The 21,831-nt window shown below is 41.2% G+C and overlaps 2 protein-coding genes across 5 annotated transcripts in view; one reads left to right on the top strand and one right to left on the bottom strand.

Moving 5' to 3' along the window:
- The window catches only part of MPP6 (membrane palmitoylated protein 6), a 32,361-nt gene extending 24,526 nt beyond the window's left edge, over positions 1-7,835 (top strand). Inside the window, exon 11 of the mRNA XM_026841764.1 lies at positions 1,557-7,835. Coding sequence (XP_026697565.1) covers positions 1,557-1,733 — 177 coding nt within the window. The 3' untranslated portion in view covers positions 1,734-7,835. The remainder of the gene's footprint in view (positions 1-1,556) is intronic.
- Positions 7,836-10,620: 2,785 nt separating this feature from the next.
- The window catches only part of GSDME (gasdermin E), a 35,138-nt gene continuing 23,927 nt past the window's right edge, over positions 10,621-21,831 (bottom strand). For all 4 annotated transcript variants that reach the window (XM_026841702.1, XM_026841704.1, XM_026841703.1 and 1 more), the window contains 5 exons: positions 17,148-17,336; positions 15,055-15,182; positions 14,760-14,943; positions 13,176-13,249; positions 10,621-12,358 (listed from right to left, as the gene is read on the bottom strand). In XM_026841702.1, the coding sequence (XP_026697503.1) occupies positions 12,116-12,358; positions 13,176-13,249; positions 14,760-14,943; positions 15,055-15,182; positions 17,148-17,336 (818 nt within the window). In that variant the 3' untranslated portion in view covers positions 10,621-12,115. The remainder of the gene's footprint in view (positions 12,359-13,175; positions 13,250-14,759; positions 14,944-15,054; positions 15,183-17,147; positions 17,337-21,831) is intronic.

Genomic DNA, 21,831 nt, shown 5'->3' with positions numbered 1-21,831 from the left:
TTAAAACTGTCTAGACAAGTATAAAAATAATTCCCTGCACTTCCTAATATTTGATTCCCTTAAGGGCCATCCTTGCCTTTGTTTTTTTTTGTCCTTATGAATAATAAAGAGAATAGTTACATTTTAAATATACATTTATGTATCTCTACAGATTCTAAATCATATCTGTACACATGTATATAAAGAGTATGATTTCCCATTTCATATTCTTGTACTTCCTAAACAAATGAAAAACAAATGTCATTTAAAGTATTATGTTCTGCTTGCTAGTGGCTCTGTATACATTATTTCTAGCATCCAAAGCCATTCCACTGCAAAAATTCTGGCTTTTGTGGTGATGCATTCGCTCATATCCTTCATTTATTGTGAAGGAAAGGCTATTCACAAACTTACTTTTTCATTTCGGCTTTTGTATTTACAACTGTGTGAGGACTTGACAATATTAAAATAAATACTGTCAAGGGACAAATCTCATAACTGCTTAGAAAAAAAATTGCTTTTGTACAAAAGTGGTGTAGGACTAATGAAACATTAAAAAAATGCTCAGTAGCAGCACTTAATGAAAGCCTCATAATGTAGGAATTTACATGTCCTGTGTATTTTGCAGCTCATACCAGAACCTAAAATGTTACAGCAGTAGTTTACAAATGAGGAATTGATGTCAGGTGAGCAAGGCTCAAATGTAGCCTCTAAAAGCAGTAAGGTATTCTAGACCTTTATTCTACTAGAAATGTATCTTTCAGTGTCTTTCATTTCATACTGATTTAAATTCTTGGATTTTTGGTGCTTTCTGTGGAAATAAAAAGGGGCATATATATACTTGTTCTGATTGGATTGTCAGTCACACATACAAAACAATTAACTGCCCTTTGTGCATACCAGCCCGAGTTCATGTGTGTCCTGGTTCAGCCAGGATAGAGTAAAGTTCTCCCCAGCAGAGAGAGAGGGGGAAGGGATCTCCAGCCGGGTTATTCATACCATGCTGACGTCAGGTCCGGGAGCGGAATCCTTTTTCCTTGCTCCTTGGTGGGTTCGGGAGGAAATTTTGCTTTCCGTAGACCAGCTAGCAGTATTTCTCTGTATATCGTTTGTCTTGTTCACTTTTATTGTTGTTACCATTGATACTGTTGCTGTTCAGATTGTTCTATCACTCTGTTGTATTAAATTTCTTGTTATTTTAGCCGGGGTCTGTGTCTAACTTCCAGCCCGACCGGCGCGGGTGGGGGAGGGGCAACAGCCACGTGCTCTCTCATCCCGGCAAGGATTAAACCTTGCACAATGTGCTTCTGTTGTCTTAAAAATTGCAAGATGTGAAAACATTTGGTTGCCATCTTTAACATTATTGGCACAGCTCATAACTTTTTTAGCCCTTCCATTGCATTTTAGCATAAGTTCTGTGTGGATTTACTATAAATGAAGACCTTCATTATTTCCTAAATATATTCAGTATGTAGCTTTAAATAGTCATTTGCAGTATGTAATGGAGGGATACTTCTGTATTTATAAGGATTTGCCAGGTCTTACGTTCTTAGTAATCTTTAAAACATCTTCAACAGGACACCGATTTGAAAAAAACAGTGGATGAAAGTGCACGGATCCAGAGAGCATACAACCACTATTTTGATCTGACCATTGTAAATGACAACCTGGACAAAGCCTTTGAGAAGCTGCAGACGGCTATCGAGAGACTGAGGCTGGAACCACAGTGGGTCCCGATTAGCTGGGTATATTGAGATTTCTCAAGAGGAGCTTAAGTAACAAATAAAATCAACTGCAGCAAATATGCTAATGTGACGTTGTGTAGATACCGACGGTAACCTACAGCACCTGTGCATTTTTACTCTGTGTATATTCAAAAGTACGCTATTCTGAATTTTTATAAAAATGTTGAAGGGAAAGTGTACTTAAATATGTAATTTATTTTAATTTTTCTAACTTTTTACAGATAACCTTTCTATTCATATCACATGAAGGAAATGCGTTTAAGCATTTTTATATGTTTTGATTTAGTACCTTTGCCTTTTTCATCTAAGAAACTTTCAGTCATTCACTTCAACGTTTGCATCTTGGTCTTACATTTTCACTGTGATTAAAAAAAAAAGGATACTTGAAACAATTTTTGTAAAACTTGTTAACGTCAGTGTTTAACTGGTCAAAAGTCTATAGCTCTTATTAGGAAAGAACATTCATTTCTTTGGGTTTTTTTTTCTTCCTTAAAAAAATAACAATTTCATGGGAGCAGAATTTTAAATATTAAAAGCAGCAACCAACACACAGCTCCATTGCTCCAGCTTCTTTCGGCTTAACGTTGGTGCATTCTTGATGTTTTACAAATTCTTGATGTCTCTTGATTTTAGACATCTGTTGTGTAGGTTCCCTTATACGTGTCTCTTAAAATAATGTAAAGCAATACCTTGCTGGCTGCTTATTAGGCTGTCCTTGGGAGCCAGCCTTACTACGGTTGAAGTACTGACGTTAGAAAGCTTGCATGCAAGGTAATTCAGTGCAGTCTGAATAATGGTGAAGTAGCCCGAGAGAGAACCTGATAACATGGAGCCTTGTAGAGTGACGCTTAACGTTTAGGACTATTTATTCACACTTGTGAAAAAAAAAAAAAAAAAAAAAAAAAAAGGCATTTTATTTTCTTAGGACACTGTTTAATATTTGTATAGTGATCTGTGGCTTCATTTCCTGTGATATCTAGCTGGGTTCTATATTATCTTTTTGAATATTTGTGTGTGATCAACTGCTGTATTTTTATGAGTGTGATGTAATGGAATTTCTGTGCTTTTTGTTCCATTGTTTTTAATTACATTTTTCATTAGATAGCTTGTGAATTGGAAGCTTACTGCTAAAAAGCAATGTTGTTTATACCTTTTTGTTTTATAACATTCTTTCTTTTGTTTAGTGACCGTTCTCCCTTTAGTAGGCTCATTGTTACAATTCCTGTTAGGTTCAAGTTCATCGATCAAAACTTACGCTGATGTAAATTTCTGCTTAACAAGAACAAAGTGAAAATACAGCTTGTGGCTAAGACTAGCTCTTTTTGTGACCATATATATTATAGTGTCAGCTGTTGTATATAGTAACATTCACCATCACTTACCAGACTAGGTGTCTAAACTGAAGTCATCTGTTTGTTTAATTTCTTTTCTGTCTGGTGACAGGCACCTGGCTTCTGAATTGTTTTTCAACACCAAAGTGTGACACAGAATGATGTCAAAGGCAACTTCCTCAGAACTATTTCTGAAGGAAAAGAGGCTTAGACACTGTAAATCAGTATTGCTTCCTGGGGCTCTTAAAGACTTTTATGTGAACAAGGAAAGAAAAATGGAGTTGATGCAGTATAGGAAGAGTGTAAGTCTCAAAAATCTCAAAACATTCATATACTACAGATTTTTACAAAGCCTATAAAGTTGATTGTCGTGGGGCAGAAGGGGCAGGGGGTCTTGAGATCCCAGTGTATGTGGAAAATGTTAGTCAAAACGGTGTATAGCACAGGTAACCTTTGTGGCTCTTAATACTGAGATTTCAGACTTGTAGAGGGAATCTCAAATTCTCTACAGAAAATTTGTACCACTACTTAGTTTTATTGTTATACTTCTCAGGATGTGTTTTCTCTGGTTTTGTTTAAGTTTGGCAGAGCTTTTAAATGTGGCACCAGCATGAGACTTTTATTTTCCTTTCCCAGGAGACATGTTCTGTGATCCTATTGCTCAGAGGCTGCTTTGAGAAACGGATCGAGTGTTGTATGTAGCAGCAATGATAGCAGCAGAGCTGTGGCTTGGCTTGACTGTTTTAATGATTTGCTGTTGGCACTATATGCTGAACGTGACTAAACTGTGTGCGTATACTGTGTAATAGGAGACCTATGTATGCTGTAAATAAGATGTGCTATCTGGACAGACACGATGCCTTTTTATTACGAGTTAGAAAATCCTCTGTTTGTGATGCCAAAAGTGGGCTGAGCTCACTCTTCCCTAATGAATGGAATGAGAAGATTCTTCAGTTTCCACACCATAGTACGTTATATTGTAAATATCACTTATTTTAATCTTTTTTTTTTTTTTTTCTTCCATAAATTCACTTAACCAAATGAAACACATGAAACACGGGCACCAAGCTTCAGTCAGGAAAACCTTCTTTTTCCATCCCAAGGGAGAATACTGTCAAAGGAGCCTCCCTTGTTAGCAATCCCCAAATAGCCATGTACTTGCTAAAAACGCTTGCGCTTTTGCTGCAGGCTCACATAGGGGTTTTCCATCAAGCCATGAGCACAGTGGGGCCTGGTGGCTGACCATTTGGTGGTGTGAATGTAGATGCTGATAAGTACAATTCTGAAGCAATAAGAGAAGATGGCTTCCTTAGATTGCACGCAAAGATCGTATCAATGTGTCTGTAGGTTTTAATTGGATGTCTACATGCAGGTTGCGAGGGGAAAAAAATTCCAAACCCCACCCTCCTTGCATCTGTTCATTAAATCTTGAAAATTGAGAATTCAGATTGTCAGGTCTGTAAATGTTGAGAGGGGAGAGGGGTTGGTTTGGTTTTGTGGTGGTGGGTTTTGTTTTGGTTTTTAGCTAAATCATATTTTCATTGGACAATCTGCTTCTGTCACTGCCTGGTAGGATGACTAGAATGAGAATGACAGTTACTGTTTTGTAAAAAAGAGCATTCTTGGAGGTTCTTAAGAGTGATGGTGCCATTCCAGTCATACTGACAGCGGTGATAGTTGCTACCTGTTAGGGTATACTAGATCAGATGTTAGAGGCCTTGTGCAATTAGGGGAGAAAGACACTACGAAAGGCTAGTTTTGAGCAAGTGAAAGTATTTCATACAACAGCTGTTCAAAGTATTGTGGAGGAGTTAGTTTAACTAGGATTTCATGCATCTCATTCTGTACTAAACATTCATTTTCCAGATACTAACAGGAAAACTTTTTTTCATTAACTATTAATGATAACAATAGGTGTGTCTGAGCGAGGTGAAGATGCTGCTAAATGTTTAAGATATGTGGTGTATCTATCACAAGATAAATATTTAAGTAGTTTAGAAAAGTAAATTATCAAATAGTTGTCTGTGTATATGTGTGTATGTGGATGGTAAAACAAAAAATGCTCATGTCTGCTATCACATTACTAAGCTACCCTGACTTAATCCAGAAATGTACCTGCATGTGAGACTTTAGAACTGGTACACTTCTCTACCTGTTTTATTGTGTTTACTAATGTATATTTTTCTAAATATACAGATATTTCAGTCTAAAAATTCTATATTTATCTGTAATTTCTATCTGGTTTGGACAGTGCATGAGGTGCTGTAAAATTCTGTACATATAGAGACTTCTAGAAGAAACACTGTAGTTGCCCTGTGAATGAAAAGCTACACATAAAAGTACAGTCAGTACGCCAAGACCTGTAAGTTATTTCCTTAAATGCACCAAAAATTCCCTTAAGTGTGCACCAACCCTAACTTTAATGTAAATACTTTGGTGCACATGTACCCAAGTGATTACCTTCCTGTCTCTTAGTGTTACACTAGCAGGTCTGCTTTAGGATCTACATCATGTGACAAGATGCAGTCAGTTAAGGTTTAGCAGGTAATTATAATGGGATATGTCATCTTGCATATACATTTATGAGGGTCTCTTAAAATGTTCTGCGAAAATAAAATGAAGGTAAGATTGGAGCAGAATCACAGACCGGCCGGCGTAGGCAAGGGAAATCAAATTTCTACCCAGTGCAGTATCCTTCACTTGGGCCGTGTTCCCGGATCAGTGCAGCTCTGCGTGCTCAGTCATACCAAAGCTTTGCGGAGCAAGAGGGCAGATCAGCTCATCGCTTTTGAACTCCTGTTTATAGAAACTGTCACATCTTGGATAGGCTCAAAATGTGACACTTATTTCCCAATCCTCTGTACAGTTCTAACTCATTGCATCTTCTAAAATCATACCTAAATGACTTGCTGTACAAATTGCCAGCAGCTCAGTGTTTGGGAAGTCATCTGGGTTTGGTTTTGTTTTGTTTTCAAGAAGGGGATTCAGATAACAAGTAGGAAACTGTTCTCTTTGAAACCCAGAGAATTCCTGTCTAGGTACCGTTTGGAGCCAAGCCTGCCTCTCTCCACTACGCCTAAGGCCCAGCGGAGAGCCATCAAGTAGAGCAGCACTCCAGAAATCAGATGTGGGTTATTACCTGTCTCTACATGTGAGCTATTACTGTGAACATAAACAAATCCCACCTTCCTTTACCCATTCCTTGGTTTCCCTCTGGGCTCCCTCTATCCTGCAGCTTCATTCAGACTGAACTCAGAGGCAGATGCTCTTTCTCAAGCCACCTCTAGTGCCTACTGCAGTAGCTTCCCATCACTCTTTGTGCCTGTAGGTACAGCTTTAAGACAAACTACTGGTGGAGATGTGGTGGGTCTGTCATCCAAATGGATACGGACTGTTGGCTTTGCGCAGGGTTTCTGCCTCACCCATATTCTGAAGAGTTAAAGTACCGTATTGTTATTGCCAAACTCCCTTAGCAAAGGCGGTGAGATCAGTGTAGTGATGTCTAGGTAGTGATTACTGGATAACCTGCTGGGCCTCTTGCCTTAAATACCCCTCCAGCTGACAGTCCCGACACAAAAAGGATTGTTGTAGTTAAAGGTACTTTGAGTTGCTCTCTCGGGGAGGGGGGGGCTGTCATTACTGAAGGTGGTGAAGTCCTGGCCCTTTTTTTTTTTTTTCCCTGGCCTACCCTTCCTGGTTTTCATGTATGCTTAACAAGCTTACTGATTGGAATTGTCTAGAATTCTCAACTTGTGTCTTGTAGACAAAATAGTGGTCATTATAATTCATCCATATTTAAGACTGGTATAACTTACTGGTTTTAATTCCAAGACAGATACTAAAAAAAAAAAAGTGAAAATACTTGTAAAATAACCCATTTTCAGAGGCAGCTTTGGCTTCAAAAAGTGTTAAAAGTGTGCAAAATTAAACTTGAGGATAAGTACCGCAATAATTCAGATGGTATCTGGTGATTACTTACCTGAATCCTCCACGGTGAGATGCTGTTCCACAAACTGTTACACTTTAAACTGCTGAATTCTCAGCTCCTGTGCAGGTCTGGAATTCACCTGTGCAGGCTTAAAAACTCCAGCTTGGTGAAGGCTGTTAAGCAGTTTCACCTCTAAACACAGTTATTTTGTTCAGCAAGGTCTCTGCAATATTTATACTTTATAGAATAAATTACACTTGAAATAAATGATCTTTTTTTCTCAGTATTTGTAACCCTTTCTCCTGCTAATCGGGTATGGAGTTCCTTTTGCTGCTGAGGCAGGGGCTGGATGTGGAATACTGACTGACCAACCTGACAGGCTAACATAGTTAATAGTAGCTCTGGAAGCGTTTTCTCACATTTAACCTTTTCCTTTTAATGTCACTGGCTCCACACTAACGCTGGTCCATGCCTGTTGGGCTGTCCTCACAGCTGATCCAAGGATCACTCCCGAAGTAGCCAACATTCACCTGGATATACAGTAAAACCTCTTCCAAACACCCAAGTAGCTTCTCTGTTACTTCGGTCTCTTACATGACACATTGTGTGGAAGAAAATGAATGGCACTGCTTTGTACAGATCTGGGGGTAGCAGCAAAACTGTTGGCTGAAAAAAAAAAAAAAATTGACTGATTTTTGTTTGTTTAGGGCTTGTACACAATTCTGTGTGAAGATAACTGTTGAAATTTATTTTTTCTCCTTTGAAAATGCATGTTGAGCATTCCTTCCCCTCCCCCCTCCCTCATCATCTGTTGCCTGTGTAAGAAGGGGGATCACTTCTTAAGTTTTAAAAAAGTTTGCTGCTCTCCCACCCCAAGCTGGGCTAAGAACTGTAAAATCTTAGTTAAGTGTTTGGGTTTAAATATGTCTTAGAAGTCAGTCACTGTGCATTTCCTTACCTTGCTTCTTCTCACAATTGTTTTTGCCTGTTGGAAGCTCTTGTGATTTTTTTTGTTGTTTTGTTTGTTGTTTTTTCTTCTACAGCATATTAAACTAAACTGGATTTGACATTTGTAACACTTTTAAAAAACTGCTCTCCTGTAAAAAAAAAAACTTTATTTAGCTGAAAACATCCTAAAAAAAAAAAAAATCTTAACTATTAGCTTAACTTTCTAATGTAAAACCTGAAGATGATTTAGTACCTAATTGTTGTTTGAATACAATACTGTAGAGCAGGCCTAGGAGATGGGACTTGTTAGCATTCTGACTTCATAAAGTCAGCTAATACATAGGACATTTTTAAATTGTGACTTGTTTTCTAACCTCCCCCATCTTTTTCACAGCTAATATTTTCACAGTAATCACAGCCAAACATAAAAATGTCAATGTATAAATTGTGAAATTCTCTTAATTCCCAACAAAATATTTTTGTATATAATAAAGATTTAATATTGAAAAAATGTAATTAAGGTTTTTTCTGGGTTTGTCACACTTTGAGTTTTAGCCAATGAAGCTCTCAGGAAGCAATCTGTGCACATCTGCCTTTTACTTCTACCTCATCCTTTACTGCTGAAAGCCAGCTCCACGGTTACACCCCCTTTCCTCCAGCGCACTAACGTGGCTGCTACGAGAGACAACACTGAGCAGCCCATCTGCACGGACTGGGCTTCGCACTCTTGTGCTGCTTTGGGTTCTTTCTAGGAATCGCAGCGCTCGCGCAGTGTGGGTGGGGCTCACGTAGTGCTCAATGTTCAGAAAAGCAACTCTGCGCTTGGTCTTGGTGAGCTCGGTGTTCCTGAATGTGCCAAACCCTCTTCGACATATAGAGCTCTCAGGGCCTCCTCAGCCACCCTCTAAACGTCAGTGTTGCTGCATTTGGGCTCCTTACTTTTGGAGCACTGCAGCATTGGGGCAGACCTCCTGGGCCCGCACTGTAACCAGCTGGTGCATCCTGGCCTCGGGATGGCCGCTTGTACGAGGCCAGTACTGGCTAAGGGGAGCAAGGCCAAGCCTGCTGGCCCCTGGAGATCTCACATGCATGAAAAGAGGCTGCTGCCCTCATCTTCCCTGGTCCTGGCCCCATGCTGTTGCAAAGGTGTGGGTTCTTTCCTCTTTCTCCTGCGGAAGGCAGCAGGGTAGCAAAGGGAAGCAGTATTTTGGGAAGTCAGGGTGTGAAATCAAACCTTTCAGGTTCTCTGAAGGACCCTACAGCCCTTTTACCACCTCCGCTTTCTAGGGAAGGCCCCATTTAACCTTGAAAAAGCATTTTCTGTATGTGGCCAGCCTGTCATAAGAAATCATGTTTCATCTAAGATGTAGTAGGTTGCACATCCAGCTCTTCTAAAGGGGATTCTGAATTAATTTGGATCGGTGCAGCTCAGGCTGGGTCCCTGTGGAGGCTGTTCTCATTCAGCTTAGGGAAGGGTTGACAAGAGTTGCTTAGAGAGAGAGAGACACACACTGCTTCTGCTGTTCCCTTGGATCTTCATATCCCCCCTCTGAGCTATTTTTAGTATTAATGTGATGAAGGATCCTGCTTTCAAGAGCGTGGAAGAAGAAACTGCAGAGAACATGATGAACGTACATATAACCTGCCTTAGTGTTTCTTTTTCCCCCGCCCCCCCAGTGGTGCTGCTCACTCAGCTCCAGAACCGTGGGGTGCCTGTGGGGCTGGAGGTGTTTCTGTGGTCACACAAGTGCTGCCAAAGGAGGGGAAGCTGGGAAATCCCTCCACGAAGAGCATGTAAAAGGGCAAAGCCAAGACTGAAGGGCAACCAATGACTTTTGCAGACAACCACGATCAGTCCTAGAAGTATGGCAGCAGGTGAGGCAAGGAGCCGAGACACCCAGCAGCAGGAAGCAGCAGGACTCTGGGGGGCCTGGGGCTCGCCACTGTTTGCCCAAGTGTCTCTCACAATGTGCAAGTCTGAGACTGCCCCGACTCCTGGCTCTGCTGCTCCCCCGACCCCTCCTTTCTGGGCGTCTGCCCCCTTCCCAGGCGAAGGGCATAGGTGCTAGGCCTGCACAGGGTGGGGGGTATCGCACACAAACACAGCCCGCAGTGCTGGTGCCTCACCAGACGTTTCCTGGCGCTCCCATCTGTCTGACAAGCACACAGCGCCTCCGGCCCCGGCTCTAGTTACCACCGGTTGCGTTGCGGGGCCGCCACGGCTCCCCAGTACCATAAACGCTGCCAGCCCCGCAGCTGCCCTCACCTTGGCTTTGTCAGCAGCCCTTACACTCCTCAGCTTGAACCTGTCCAGTGGATTTAGCTGAAGCAGAAGACTAATCTACATCTGAAAGCAAAACAGCAGGAAACAAACAAAACCTTTTCCTTTCTTTAATGATGTTTATAGAGAACACCTAGCATTTGGGTTTGGCTTTGCCCCTCTTTAAACAAATCCCCTCTCCTACATACATGATGCAGCACGCACACCCTGAAAGCTGTTACACAACACAGCGCACACCAGGGCTACGCCAAAACTCTGCAAGGAAGAGCAGAGCAGAGGGAGAGCAGTGCTGCAGGGCTGCCCACAGCCACCTGCCGTCTGTGTGCACCCCGCCTTCCAGGGCCAAGGGCATGGCTGCAATCCCCAAAAGAACAACAATAGAAGTTACATGCATGAGGTTAGAAGTTGTTCTGTTGTTTCGACATAACATTTAATAGAAGGTTTGGATAAATTAGTTACAGAGATAACTTTTGAGTAGTGATTGGCAAAAGACAACTTTCCCATTTACAAACACACATCACTCCCAGAAGCAGATTAACATGCTTCCATCCTCCAAAAGGATGTTCCCACACAAACCAGGGCAACGCTCAGGCAACACCATTAGCTTCATTTGACAGATGAGACGCCAACGGCTTGGCGTGCCAAGGCTACCCTGTCCTCTCAGGGCACGGAAAGGTACCACGGCACTTCTCTGCAAAGTTCACTTCCTCAGGGAAAGCTTAACTGACAGGAGTTTTAAAAGAGCTCTCTGACATTCATCTGCCCCAGACCATGTGGGAATAGAGCAGAAAACTGGTGCCAGGACTCCTACCCACTAGTTAAGCTGCAGGGCCTGGTACTGATCACTCCCTGCACAGACACACACACAGGTGCCTGCTTGTTTGTCTGTCAGCCATCTCCCAGCCTTGTCTGAAAACACCCATATTCTGCTTAACTGGAACATCATCTGCCCAAGCCCATATTTACAGTGATCTTCGCTGCATTTCTGTTCCATCCACATGATTACAAAAATTATAATGGAAAAAAAGGCAAAATAGTTCAAAGCATGAAGTGCTTCACTAACACTTTGCTGTTAGTCAACAAGTAAAACATCTGCACTTGAAATGTCATATGGGTAAAATGATCATTTTTGTGGAGTGCAGCAGGGACATTTCATGTGCACGCACCAAGAGGCATCACTGTACCTCAAAGAGAAAATTCAGAATGCAAAATAGCTGGAACTTGCCAAGGTGAATAAAAACTCAGTAGAAAACAGAAATTCTGTACAGAGGCATAAACCCTTATGGTGGTCTTAGTTTTTCAATAAGAGGTTTTTTATTTCCTGCAGCATGCAGTTCACATCCGTAAAGCCAAACTACACTTAATAAATGAAAACCTAATCAAGTACATCTTTGAGAGCCCTCCATTCAACTTGCTCCAGAGCGCAGGCATTCTGCACATCAAGTCTCAAATGAGCAAAACATTTACTGCGTTGCAGAGCCCCGGCGTTCCACAGCCTGCTTGTTCGCTTGCTTACAAAAAGCACTTTGTACTTCGCAGTTTTCTCCCACGCATATTAATGCAAGCAATCAGGCTTCTACTGCCCTGCAGATCTGACAACTACCAGAATAGCTATGTTCAATTTCTGTTCCAGGCTTCTTTTTAATTCCTCCCCTTCATCCCTTATTTATGTATTTTCCACTGCAGACATCCATAGCTACCTTAGGGAAGCTGCAGAGCAGCAGCGCACCAACGGCAGCGCCGAGTGCTCACCCCAGGCACGCCGAGCCCACCCTGACCTCCACAACCCCGGGCTGGGCTGCCCTGAGTGCTCAACTGAGCGGCGCCACTGCTAGCACAGACACACCAACGCTACACTGCAGAGCTACAGAAGAAAGAAGAGGCTACAGCAGTAAGTGGGTACTCAGCAAAGCTCTTGTGCATTCCCACCCAAAGCATAAAATCCATACAGTGCAACATAAAGGACAAGTGGGAAGAATGTAGGATCTTTCATAGTTAGAGCTTTTACAGAAGACTCTGTCATTTCCAAATTAATGCCTGATGAAGCAAACAGCCTTTGCACGACATCAAATCTTCGTCTGTCCGTGAGAGCAGCCACCGAAGGACTGCTCAGCGCCACACTGCCATCAGCCGAAGCGATGTTGGGCTGTATTCATGAGAGAGAGCAGAAGACAGAGACATTAAAAAGGTTTTCCAAGAAGTGCTGTTCCTGCCCTTGCACAGCTCAGCTCCTTCTTACAAAACCACCGGCAAGCTTACAAGGCAGTGGCAAAAGGGCAAGATTCCCTTTGCTCTTGGCCTTCACAAGTACAATGGACTCATCCAGAACCAAAGCTCTCTGGCACCCTTTAAGGAGAAACATCTCTCCTACCATGTCCTTTCCCCAGTCCAACTTCTCTCGCTGCAGATCACACTTAACTCTCACTTTTACTCTGAGCAAATAGTAGCACCCCCCTTGCCTCTAATACATTTAAAAGTTGTTACTATTATTTTTGTCAGTGAGCTTAAAAAGCTTAAAAAAAGCTCTGCCCCATTCCTTCAGCAGTCTCAATGAATGGCCTCAAGAGTTTTGGAACTTCAGAATTTGCCAAGGCCCAAGCACTGCTGCTGTCAAAGTGAAATTTCTGTTTCCCAAGGGCAGGTGGTTACTGAGACTTTAAAACAGGCTAGTGAGACTACTAGTAAATTAAAATTTGAGTTTAAGTTAGAATCTCTTTTGCTCATAGTCCATGAAATCTCCCAAATACAGAAATGTTTTAGACATTAGGGATCCACCTGCAGTAAATTACCTGCATTGTTTGCCGCTGTCAGACTCTGACCTTGCCTAAGCAATGCCTACAAGCTGAAATTTGCGCTAGAGCTTGACATCTTTATTACTGGGTGAGAAACACAGTAAGGCAGAGAACACAGCCATTAGTGCTGCTGGGGCTCACATGCTACACAGCCACATTTTGATTACTCACCAAACAACACAGTGCCACAACAACCTGAAGATCACAGCAGGCACGCAGCAGGACAAGAGTGTAATCAGGCAGCTCTGTGAAGGAAATGTTAAAAGGAAAAAATTGTTTCCAGGAAGCACTGCACAAGGCTGGCTGCTGGAAAGGGGACTTAACAGTGAGCTCTGCTACGGGGTTCTCCTGCTGAGCAAAGACAGATGAGCTGCATTTCTGAAGCCCATCTGCAGGTACAGCACCTCATGGAATGGACACTGGAGACCAAAACAATTCAGTCCTGACAACAGCTGTCATAAGTGCTCTGCTGGACATTTGGAAATGGCTGATCCAGCCCTTTCCTGACTGCTTCCCAGAGTGCAGAATAAAATGGGATAGGCAGTAGATACAAGCCCCACACAGACTGTCTCCGACCTTGAAAAAAAGCAGCTCACAGGAAAGGGGATTTCCTCCCCATCATTCTTTTCTCCTTCCCAAGTATCTCCCCAGTGTTCACTCCGAGTCTGCAGGCTGGATGAACGACTTAGGCCTTGAATAAAACAAGAACTTCTGCTCTCAAAAATCTATGAGAGATGCTGTCTTCTGCAAAAACACAATTTGAGAGGAATGACATAGCTGAGTGCCTTGGGGCAGGGAGATGAACTAAATGATCCCTGTGGTGCCCTTCAATTCTGTAACTAGGGCGTAGTTCCTCACAGGAGCAACAGGCACAGATCAGCTTCTGATTCTCGATCCAGCTACATTTATGCCTGGCCACTAGCAGCAGGCATTACGTCCAAAGCCAGGTGATAATGCAACACTCAATTACCCACGTTCTGCTGCTAATAGCATCTGACAAGTGTTACCACATCAGCGGTTTTCTGTTTTCTATTTCTTTTCTGCCTCTGCAAATGAGTTAAGCTTTTCTACCTGGGTGCTATGCGTACATGGATGCACAGCAACATTCTGCTGCACAGCACCATATCTAACTAATACCACACTGGACTTCGTTATCTTAATGTCAGTAAATTCTTTATATACATAAGAGAGGAGAAAAAGCCTGGAAGGACACTGTCTTGGACTTTGCAGGTAGCTTTTAATTAACACTGTGGTGCCAACTAGATTGTGAGCATGGCATTTTATTGACATTTATGTTTAATCGCCTTTTTCAGCAGCTGCAGAACAACCCTCTAATCACAGTGTCTCTATGTTAAATTCATTTTTGCTAAATATAGTTTGCACCTCAACAATAAATACTGTCACACTGAAGGCAACACCTAATTTGTAATTCTCAGCAGTCAGGGGGGAAGAACTCTGGTATCTAGTAAGAACAGAAATTAGCTACTAAACTGTAAATGCCCACACTCAGCAGAAAGCAGAGTTGAGCAGTCTCGGGGGAATGTGTATTTTACAAGCCAAATCTGTCAGTGATTGAGGGCTGAATTTAATTCACAGCCAGGAATGCTAAGCATGGTATACGAAACCCATAAAAAGGAACAGAACAAATTATGTTCACTCAGCTCACCAACTGCTCAAAAAGAGCCATAAATGCTTTAACACAGAGGTAGCTTCTAAAAGGAAAATTAAAAAAAGGGCTCTTCATTCACAACATACCAGCGATAGCACTGATGAGGAGGTGAGCAGCTGAGAGGAGTTTTTCATCCTGAGGCTGATATTTCTGCAACAACTCACTCTGTAAACTGCATCCTAAGAGCTGCAAGAAGTCAAGGATGTCTTGTTGTTGTACAGGTTTTAACTCTTTCAGATCTGGCTTGTCTCCTGTGCAGATATCAGCTAACTGGAAGCAAAAAAAATAAGTGAAACTTCTCGAAAAGAGAAAAGCAAAAGAGCATGCTAGCTCTATCCTGAAATTACTTTTAGGAACCAAGCAAAAGTTTCTTCATCTTACCACGTCCTCCAGGGCAGTTACCATTTCTTCACGGAGCAAGAGTTCATAAAGGGTTTTATATAAAGCTCTTTGCTTGTATTCTGGCAACTTCACAAAGGGCTGGAACTGAGTCTTCAACCGTGACAGATCTTTCCCAAGAAAGCAGTAAAAAGTAAAACTAAGTATTTCTACACAAATGCCAATAAAAACAGTTAACATCTTTGTTATGTGTTTCATAAGCTCATTTATCTTGACATCCCAATTTCCATCAGCACAAGTTATAATGCAAGGCTGAAGGCACATTTGATTATATTTCCCTAATGAGCCAATGAAGCATCAATAAAAATTCTAAGACAGAAGAACAGCTACCAAGGATCAATATAAGGTGTTCAGTATTTTTAATACTTTAGAAGTCAGTATTTTAATACTAACTGAACTAACCATATATTAAGTTTCTCACTTGAAAATTCATCTCCAGACAATGTTCATTTATAAGGCAGAATGAGAGTTCTGCTCATAACCTTACTTCTAATAGGAATGACAGAGTCAATGGTATAAATCCACACACAGAATTAAAAGTTCCTACTGTGATGCTAAATTGTTATTGTACTCATATTTCATCAGGTGTATCAAAGTATTACAACCCTTCACTCCTGACCTAAAAAGACTTATTACAAAAATCTCTTCTTGGTTGAAATACTGAATCCATTACAATACATACAACAGAAGTTCAAGAGAGTTCACTGCACTTCTTTCTCTCCACAATACGACACAAAACCAAAGTGTTTTATGACATCGATTACCACTTTGCTAGAAGAAAATAAGTTTTCAAGTCAATAATGACAACCGGAAGGTTGGAACATGATTTTCCACAGTCCAAAAATATGCAAGCGTTCTTAACCTTGTTTAAGAGAAACTTCCCTTCATGCCACTCCGGTCAAGAAACAAGCTCTCTTTAAACATGCCTTTTATATCTAAAAATTGTTTCTTGAAAAAAATTGAAAAAAAAAAAAAAAAAAAAAGCCCAGCCACAGGCAGGTATGTTTTGTACCTGATGCAATCATATGCCTGTCTATATAAATAACAGAAGAGGAAACCTACTTTAAATTGCTTTAGTAGAAACAATTTTCTTATTTTTTTTCCAAAAGACAATTCAGCCTAATTAAATAAAAGAAGAAGCCTCCAAGCCTTTTAAGCAGGAAAGGCACAAAGGTATGTCAAGCTAAAACAAAACACAAAACAGTGGGATACCATTCTTTCACAAATAAAGTGGTTTTTATATACATGTGGAGACATGGTTATTCTTTTCAAATAAGTCTACACTGAAGAATGAGAGACTTTATTTCAGGATAACAAATACCTATTTTGGTCACAGTTAGTCTATTGAATAGCCATGAACGAAGGGAGAAATTTAGAGGTAACAAAAGTGACATTTGTGTTAGAACAAGCTGTTAAGAACTCTACCACAAACTGGTGAAAAGTAAAGCATGTTCTGAGGCCTTGATTTGTTTTCCCCTTTTTTATTCCACTGGTGACAATCCTGCCCCTTCCTTCCACATCCCTACAGTAAGTTGTGCCTGGTTCATTATACCAATTTGCAAACTTCCATTTAAATCACATTTTATTTTCTTCAGCCTTAGTTGATACCAAAGATTTCTGTAACGCTTCTCAGAAAGTAATGAGGCTAACTGAAGGTGGGTGAGATGTGTCTAATTTTTCGACTTAAAATAAACTTTAACAGAGAAGCTTTACTGAGAGTATTTTCCAAATCATGAAAAAGTATTTTCAGTGACCCTTTCTCAGTGAAAGCATAAATCATCACAAATCTTATGGTGCTTATCTGGAATGTAACAGAACTGGCATAAAAACCTGATTTTCTAAGGTCATATCTATGACAAAGAGATTCAGGATGTTCCTAGGGAACAGGTCCCTGCATATACCTATTGCTGAAGTAAATTTTTCTATTCTTTCAGCGCATTCCCCTAAGAGTTCCTGATAAGGGCTATTAAAATGAACTAACATAATTTCTAATGTACTATTCTACCAGATTATTTCCTCCTATCATGTTGCTTAACTCACTGTAGTGTAATTGTATAAAGCATTTCTGGTAATACCTTGTTTCAGTACACTTAAAGAAGCATCACTGGGAATGAGGTTTTTAGCCCCGGAGTACATCTCATTATCAACAGCATCTGGCTGATAGAGAAACAAAGTATCTCTGAATAGTGCTGAGTAGGGATAAGGTGGGCCTTCTGTGCTTTCTTTTTCAAAACCTCCTTGCTGTTCATCCAGCAGACAGAATTCTGCAATGAGAAATTCAATTTTAAAAAAATATTAATAAAATAGACAAGCAATTACCGAATGAGATGCTAGCTTACATGGTTTAGTGTTCTCACATGTGATTTCTCTGTGTCTCTCCTCTTCTAGATGGGAAGAATGCCAGTGGTTGCTATGCATGTGAATTATTGAGCATTTCTGCAGCCCTGACAGTTGGTACAGCAAGCACAAATTGTGGTTCTGTGGTGCAGCTACGACGTGTGGCACCAGCTTGTGTGAATTAACGTAGACAGCAAATAAAATGAAGACTCACTGTAAACCTGAGTGCTGCACACAAGAGACGTCAGCATGAATTCTTCACATTTTCTACCAATTAAGAGATGTGCTGTAATGCAGGCTACAGAACCCACTCATGATGGAGACACATGAAGGCACTTTCTGAGATTCGTAAGAAGAGTCCCTCACAGAGCTGCTTCTGGTCATGGCACTGATAGACTACTCCTTCTCAGCCAAGACACAGGGCCATCCTCAAGTTCTCCAGATGAATGGAAAATAGGAGGCTTTTCAAAGTCTCTAACAGGATCACTCTGCAGTAGATACCACCTCTCTGCAATAAGTCTGTGCAGACAGTAACATACTGGACTACCCTTTCTGCTTCATCTTCATGAGAAGCACTGGCCTACCTCACCCGAACAGGATTGCAGACGACCCCCAACTTGCTGAAGCGAAGGGACTCCTGGAAGGTATACAGGGAGCTTTTGTCAGAGTTATGCTGAGAAATCTGGAGTATCAAGTTCTGTCCTCCTGTGCCCAGCATCATGTCCCAAAGGTGCAGAATATAATCAAAGCCCTATGTATTATTTTAATCATCTTTTATTGGCTCAAATGCAAGATTTGAAACTGAACCCCTGGCACTCTGCAGCAGGCCTGAAGAGAACACAGGCAGGCTAGCAAGAGGAGCTCAATTTTAAAGTAATACCTGACTGGGGGGGGGGGAAGTAACTAATCAAGCACAGTGCTCAGATGTACCAGGCACAAAACCTAAATATAACCTTCCTGCATTTGTAAGAGTCTGTCTCACCAAATTAAGGGCATTCAAAGCAGATGAGAAAGCAAGGAGAGCACTTCATCAGCAAAGGCTTTTTCAAAGAGAGAGCAGACAAAGAAATCTCTGCCACAGAGAAAGAAAGATGACAGACCTTTATGCTTGCATAACCCTTCACAGAGAAGAGTGAGCTACAGAGGAGCAGAAAGCTATTAACACAAATTAAAGAACTTCCCAAAGGAACAAGACTCCGGACAGCAGCTAAGGCACCATAAGGTCAACATGCTCACATTACTTTCACTGATAATAACAAGGCTTCCACACGAACCCTGAAGGAGGAAAATAGTGCAAATAAACTACCTGGCTTTCCAAGGCAGAATCCTGCTAATAAGGGAAATCAATACACAGCATCATGTGAAAAGTTAAGAGACACAGACCGTACTGTTAAATCTCGTAACAGGACTCAATTTAGAGAAAAATATAGGACTCTGAAATTTTTGTATTAATAGGACTGTTAATTAATTTTGTATCTCATTAATTTTGACTTTTTTTTTAAAAAAAAAAAGGGAAAATAAGTGAATGAACGAATATATGTAACACTGTGATATCTTCTCTATTGAATTATATTACATCCATCAACGACAAACCTCCACTAGTGCAGTTAGATCTTGTTAGTTATTCAGAAACATTAACAAAGATGGAAGAAAACCAGAGATGATAAACGAAATCAATCAAAGGCAAAGAGACTCCTTTGCAGGGAGAAGCTGAAAAGCTTAGGACTTCACAGACATTTAAGAGAAAGCATATATATAGCACATATATGTAGCAATGAACAGAACAAAGCAAATCAGCCAGGTGCTACTATACTTCTTGTTTTATAAAGCAAGAACAAGGGGACTTTCAGTGAAACTTCAGAGACACAAAACTGCAAAGCATTTAACAGGGTAGTGGAAAATTAGCCCGTAGCAATCAAACAGAATGATTACAGGAAAACATTATGATAAAGGAAGGAGAAAAGGATTAGACCTTTTTTTCTATTTTTTTTTTTTAATTTATGAAAGTGTCCAAGAATGTCCAGTTATATTAGCCACAACATTTTTAAGAACGTTTACATACCATTTTTCATTACAGTCTAACTCAAGCACTATCAGTGGCAAAGGAAAAGAAACAAAACCACAGAATCTTACACGCACCTTCTTCCATAATTATCTGTAAAGAGAACCCCATTATGCTACACCTGCTACTGGTCTCTTTCAGTCTCATGTGAAAAGACCACATTAGTCTCTGGATTTAACTTCAAAGGCTACTTTTATTTCCATAAACAGACACTGATCACTGTTCAGACATTAAGTCCGAGGGTAGGCTCTACCAGACTTATTCTTGCTGGCAAATCCCTAATTTTGTTGTTAGTTCCTCCACTTCTCAATGATGTTCAGGCAAGGAAAGATAGCAAAAACTGAAAAAAAGCAGTAAGGTTGTTTGAGATAAAACATGAAACAAGCTGTGCTTTATAATAACATTAAATATGAAAAAAGAAATTGGAAAAAGAACAGAGAGAAATATAGATCATTAACAAGACCCATGAATTATCAGCTAGCAGGACATAAGAATTTTCATCTAGAAATCACGTAAATAGACTATCAGCTGTACACCCATGTAGTCAGATAGCCTTAATTGCACCTGATTACTCTGAATTACAGTTCTGTTATGCCCGTGAAGTCAATGCCCTCTGGTGTATCTCTGCATCAGAGCAATACCACACTTCAGAAAGGTTTTTACAGGTTACATGATATTCACTTATATTCCTGAACCTACAGACTTCCTTAAGATCGGAAGTCAATTGAAGGAGAATGATAGAGAGTAGCTTCTGCATTTCTAATCCAAATAAAGTGCATCCTGGATGCAAATCTCAACTGCACTTCGATGCATCTCCTGTTTCTCTCCACATAAGTCCTTTCCAACTTCCGGCTCTACACAATCCATATGATTTAGCTGGCTGAACAGGAGCCAGCAGTGTGCCCAGGTGGCCGAGAAGGCCAATGGCATCCTGGCTTGTGTCAGCAATAGCGTGGCCAGCAGGGACAGGGAAGGGATCTGACCCCTGTACTCGGCGCTGGTGAGGCCGCCCCTCGATTCCTGTGTTCAGTTTTGGGCCCCTCACTACAAAAAGGACATTGAATGACTCGAGCGTGTCCAGAGAAGGGCAACGGAGCTGGTGCAGGGTCTGGAGCACAGGTCGTATGAGGAGCGGCTGAGGGAACTGGGGGTGTTTAGCCTGGAAAGGAGGAGGATAAGGGGAGACCTCATCGCCCTCTACAGCTACCTGAAAGGAGGGTGCAGAGAGCTGCGGATGAGTCTCTTCAACCAAGTAACAAGAGATAGGACAAGAGGGAATTGCTCCAGGGAAGGCTTAGACTAGATATTAGGAAGCATTTCTTTCCAGAAGGGGTTGTTAGGCGTTGGAATGGGCTGCTCAGGGAGGTGGTGGAGTCCCCATCCCTGGGGGTGTTTAAGAGTCCAGTCAACATAGTGCTGAGGGATACGGTGTAGTTGGGAACTGTCAGTGTTAGGTTAACGGTTGGGCTAGATGATCTTCAAGGTCCTTTCCAACCTAGATTATTCCATGATTTCTTTCCTTCTTGCATAACATCCCCTGAAACCTCCTTTAGGTCAGGAAGTTTAACTGAGGATAAACAATAAAGAAAAACACAGGTGATTCTATAGAGCAGAGTTACTACCCCCCCCAAAGCCCATTTCAACATTTATTTTAACTTGACACCTGAAAGTATTCAACCGGAAATAAGTAAAGCATGACCAGAAAACATGACAAAGACATTTCTGCAACGTTCTGAGAACAATCTGTATGTGAAAGTGCAAAACAGACAGAAAAGTTTAAATTCCAGTCCTAGAGTTAATGAATAATTCTCTTCTTAGCATGACTGTTGTCTAAACATTGCTGGTTGAGCGTCTATTTATATTCAGTTCATTCTCCCTGTCAATAGGTGAAGGGAACAGCACAGGCCAAGGGCCAGCTAGCTAGAAGCAAAATTGCAGAAAAAGACCTGGACAACAAATTTGAGAGGATCAGCAGTGTGCCTTTGCAGCTAGTGAAGTTTGCTGCATCCTGGGCTGTACTGACAAAAGTGTAGCTAACTGATCGATGAAAGTGACTTTTCAATTTTAGAGACTGCATTCAGTGTTGTGTCCAGTTTTGGACTCCCCAGTATAAGACAGACATTCACATTCTGGAGCAATCTAGCACACAGCCACCAAGATCACTGGGGGCTAGAGAACATTATGGATGAGAAGAGGCTGAGAGACTAGGTTTGTCCAGCCCTGAGAAAATATTGCTAAGGGACAACCTTATTGCTGTCCACAACTAGCCGATGGAAGCATGAAGAGATGAAAGAGCCAGACTCTTCTGTACGATGATAGGACAAAAGACAGGAAACACAAAGAAAGGGGAATTCTAATTA

Source organism: Athene cunicularia (assembly GCF_003259725.1).
Source record: "Athene cunicularia isolate RWA chromosome 2 unlocalized genomic scaffold, athCun1 chr2_part1, whole genome shotgun sequence".
Lineage (NCBI taxonomy): Eukaryota > Metazoa > Chordata > Aves > Strigiformes > Strigidae > Athene > Athene cunicularia.
The sequence above is the reverse complement of the archived record's forward strand: the minus strand, read 5'-3'. Positions and strand labels throughout refer to the sequence as shown.